Source organism: Populus euphratica, unplaced genomic scaffold (genome assembly GCF_000495115.2).
Source record: "Populus euphratica unplaced genomic scaffold, PopEup_1.0 scaffold764.1, whole genome shotgun sequence".
In the NCBI taxonomy this organism is placed as follows: Eukaryota; Viridiplantae; Streptophyta; class Magnoliopsida; order Malpighiales; family Salicaceae; genus Populus; species Populus euphratica.
The window spans coordinates 108,154-112,767 of record NW_011500632.1 but is presented as its reverse complement, the minus strand read 5'-3'; the positions used below and the strand labels follow the sequence as shown (position 1 = coordinate 112,767).

The window sequence follows — 4,614 nt, the reverse complement described above, 5'->3', positions numbered from 1 at the left end:
GTGACCGTGGTGGCCGGCCGCGGGGATGGAAATGGTGATAGTAATGTGTTTGTAAAATACTAGATATTTGTTACACATTTTAATACGAATTAAGTTTTTTTTCAATAAAAATATTAAATATAAAGGTTTCTTTGAAATGTTTTTTACATAAAAAAATAAATATAAATTAAAAACTTTATGTATGTATTTAATTAGATAAATTAAAAAACATATATATTAATAAATAAATAAAAAGATATTAATAATAAATAAATATATATCTGGAAAATTAAAGAGAGAGAGATATATAAAAACATTTAATTTTACAAGAAGGATCATTTATTTGATTGTATTCAATAATTCTATTTATTAAAATTAATTTTTTATTTAATTAAATGATTATAAAAATAGATATGTGCATAAAATAAATTAAATGAAATGAAATGAAAAAAATATTTCACAAGGTTGTATTTATTAAAAATTATATAAAAAATAAATATTTTTTTATAAATATAGTTTGATTATATAAACATTGAAAAAATTATAAATACATTAAAATAATCTTTTTAAAAATTGAATACATACAAGATAATTTTTTTAAAAAACAACTATTTAAAACATGATTAAAAAAACAAAGAGAATGAGCATTAATTTAAATATAAATTTAAAATTTAAAAAAAAATATACAAAGCATATTTTCTTAAAAAAAATAAGTGAAATTACAAAAAACTAATCAGCCCATGCATAGACTTTTATTTTTTATGTTGGCAGAATTGGTGTTGATATTGATTTTTTTTTTTTACTAATAAAATCTAGTAGTTCCTCTTTTATCTCTCAAATCAAGAATAAAAAAATAAAATAAATTTTTTATATTAAAATTAAATTGTAAAAAATATAAAGAGATCAAATAGATATAATTTATAAAGTTTAAGAATTAAAATATAATTTTAAACTCATCACTTATTTTCAACGCTTTTTTTCTCTTTGATGCTCTCTTCTTTTAATCTTGTCTTTAACCAATAAATTTAATTCAATTATTTTTTAATTTAGCTCAAAAAATACAATCACCAAAAAAAATAGAAAAAAGATAAAATATGAACATTTTATAACTTGTCAATGTAGAGTAAAACAACCGCACCTTGTTGTGTTTTTTTTATAACTTTGTGGAGACCCAACATTTTTTTAAACAAGAAAACATGTCAAGGTTTCATGAATTTTTTTTGTTATTTTTATTAAACATGAAAATATGCAATCGTGTAAGAAAAAGTTTTGAGGATTAAAATAAAATAAAAAAAATAAAGATTCGTGAAGAGTTAATTCACAGCAAAATATAAGCAAAATATAAGGTGGTCAGCAATGTTGATGTACCTGTTAAATGGCCACACCTTTTAATGTTTTCTATAACAAGTTTGTAAATATCAAGGTTTTATGAAAAAATTTAAAAATGTTATTAAATATAAAAATATAATTATTTTGATCAAGATAAAAAATTTTATTGATACATCTCTTAGTTATTTTAGAAAATATAATGTTTTTAATTGAAATTATTGTTTCTATTTATTTTTGAAGCAAGTCAACAAAAAAAAAATCAAAATTAAATATTCATATTTTACGTGTGATTAAAAACTAAAAGAATCATAAATATGATAAAACCATATTCTAAATCTATTTAAAAGATTTAAGGATATTTGTTTTTTGTAAATATCAAGGTTTTGTGAAAATTTTTGATAATATTATTCAATATGAAAATATAATCATTTTGATTTATTTTTTTCTATCAAGATAAAATTTTCTATTGATACATCTCTTAGTTATTTTAGAAAACATAATATTTTTAAGTGGAATCATTGTTTCTCTTTATTTTTGAAGCAAGTCAACAAAAAAAATAATCAAAATTAAATGTTCATATTTTATATGTGATCAAAAACTAAAAGAATCATAAATATGATAAAACCATATTCTAAATCTATTTAAAATATTTAAGAATAAAAAAATTTGAGTTGAATTTTCATAAATAATTTATTATTAGTATTATACTTTTCATGCAAGTTACATAATAATTGATAAAATAATTAATAAAAATCAAATAAAAATCTACTTGTATTTAAGAACCATGTCAAAAATAAAGAGCAAATAAATCTACTGATTTTTTTTTGAAAGACTAGAAAAAAATCAAAAAATTAGAAGAAAAGCAGAAAATGATCAAGCCTAGTATCTGTCCTTCAATAACATTTATCAAATTATGTAATACAAATAAAAATGTTTACATTTATGATATTCATGTAATTTACATTACATTTATGAAATTATAAATACAAATAACAATGTTTTTTTTTATTAATCTAGATCATAAATAATATATAGACACACGAAGTTCATAGAGTAAAAACAAATTTGAAATATAATATATTCCATTAGGACTCAAGTATTATTTGTACATGTATATATATATGTGTGTGTGTGTATACATATATATATATATAAGTATTTTTTTTTCCCTCTCTATGTATTTTCAAATGAGGAGCCTCACTTATATATACAGTACTATAAGTGTTTTAGTTACTAGCTGTAATTACACATATAAATATCAAAATATATAATAATAATTTATATTTTTTTTAAATATAATTAAAGCCGTTATTTATATGATAATAGCAATATTAATGATATGCATTTAATTTTGATTAAAAGAACTGTAATAAAAGCTTGTATTAAAAACAACCACTTTGATTTTTATAAATATTTAAATCATGCATAAAAGCTCGTCATTAAATTAGTAAATAAAACAAGATAATTAAGAAAAAAAATATTAAAATTAAGATAATTTAATTCACCAATCCATATTGCACTCATGCGAAGCGAGACACTATTCACGCCACTCCACTTCAACATCAACATCAACATCAAGTTCGTTCCAAATCCATCTGTGAGAAAAGACAAGAGGAAGCATAAAGAATGTCCATAATTTTTTTTGTTTTTACAAATTATTTTTTAAAATTATTTTAATATTTTTTCAAGTAAATCTGAGTTTAAGAAAAAGATTCGGCAAAAACAAACACATTATTCCCTAATGAAAATACAGTATATATGTAATGGTGGTAGATTAATGTACTGCTACATAACACTATCAAACAAAAAGAGAAAAAGACCAGCACTAGGCTACTAGCTAGTGTATACTAAACCTCAGACGGGAGGCCTGCTACGAAAGTCAGAGAGGACATCATCTCAGAACATCAGACACCATTACTGTTACTTGTGCTGCTGTTGCTATAAATGCTCCCTGTAACACCATCACCACTAGCATTGTTGCCTGCGTTGATTGGCAGTTTTTTTTCTGAGGTGCCCTTACAGAGCTGAACAGGGTACTTGATGGCATTGATCTCCAGCTTTCTCATGGCAGCTTTACCAAGATCAACACCGCATACATCAGAGAGCCTAACAAGATACAGCAACACATCTGATAACTCCTCTCCAAGGTGCTCTTTTTCTTCACCTTTCCAATCAGGGAGCCCTCTTGGAACCTCTCCTTTCCATTGAAATATCTCAGACAATTCACCTACCTCTCCCACCTGAAACACGAACAAAACAACAAAATACAATCACACACCGAAATACTGAAGCGAGACATGAGCCTGACAGGGAAACCTCCACCATTATTATCATCGCGCCTTCACATAAGAACTGTAGTTATAATCAAACAATGTGGGGTCTTGTTCTGAAACATAATGTGGCCCAGAAATGGTGCTTGCCATTGCTTTACTTGTGCAATAGAAAAACATGCGGTTTCAAACAGTGGAAGCTGATGAAGTTCTAGCTTTTCGACGCCCAACCTCTTCAATTTTTCAAAATTCATATACAAGAAACCACTCGAGCAGCAAAATACAAACATGGGCAAGTAAGAAAGCAGATAAAAAATCTATTTAGCTTCACTTGGATCCGAGAAACCATTCAGAGAGTATAACTAGAAAATAGACAAGGGAGGAGTGCAACTATCCAACTGAAAAAGATCCAGCACCATCTATGAATAAAAAGAAGGAGATTATGCAGTTGGGTTTAAAACTTTTTGGCAAAAAATCAAAAAGCAAATGGTCTAATGCTAGAAGAAACATGAAGAAAGGGTCAGTAAACCATTTATCCTCCTTTTCTTCTTCAACAAACGATCAGATTCAGTCATTGTCTGTATTTTCCAGTAGATTAATATATAATACTTTAAAGGAGCTAAATCATAAGACTTGACCAAAAAGGAGAATTGAGACTAAAGAATTGAAAGCCAAAGATCAATAGTAATATACAACATGAAAATGCATAAAATTAAGCAGCTTTTACACACACTTAGGCCTAACACGCATAAATTTTAGTAGAGAGAAATGGGGTTTGTCACTTTGTTTCAAGCTCTGATGGGACTACAGAAAAATCCCGATACAAAACAAAACAAAGCATAGATATTTGACAAAGGTATATCAATATGGTGTGCTTATTCTAGATTGTAGTTAGGGTTAGGAAGAGGAGCAACATACCAGGGCCAAAAGGAGATTTCTAGGACTATGAAACTGGTCCCAGTCTCTTTCCTTTGCAAAGTCAGCCATTTTCTTCTTGAGGTCTTGTAGGGATACCCTCTCTTCCACTCCTGCCATC

At 26.1% G+C, this 4,614-nt stretch overlaps 1 protein-coding gene across 1 annotated transcript; it reads right to left on the bottom strand.

Annotated features, from left to right (window-relative positions):
- Nucleotides 1–3,039: 3,039 nt before the first annotated feature.
- LOC105115787 (dCTP pyrophosphatase 1-like) lies at nt 3,040–4,613 on the bottom strand. The gene is made up of 2 exons (XM_011012807.1): nt 4,497–4,613; nt 3,040–3,548 (listed from the first exon to the last, which is right to left on the bottom strand). Exons 1-2 carry the CDS (start codon nt 4,611–4,613, stop codon nt 3,213–3,215), a joined length of 453 nt encoding a protein of 150 aa, XP_011011109.1. The 3' UTR covers nt 3,040–3,212.
- Between the last annotated feature and the right edge of the window lies 1 nt (nt 4,614).

Bases quoted from the DNA above. Each gene is read 5' to 3' on its own strand.
- LOC105115787 (XM_011012807.1), bottom strand. From the start codon at position 4,613: ATGGCAGGAGTGGAAGAGAGGGTATCCCTACAAGACCTCAAGAAGAAA. The intron at 3,549-4,496 runs GTATGTTGCTCC...TTCGTGTTTCAG, and splicing joins GAAATCTCCTTTTGGCCCTG to GTGGGAGAGGTAGGTGAATT.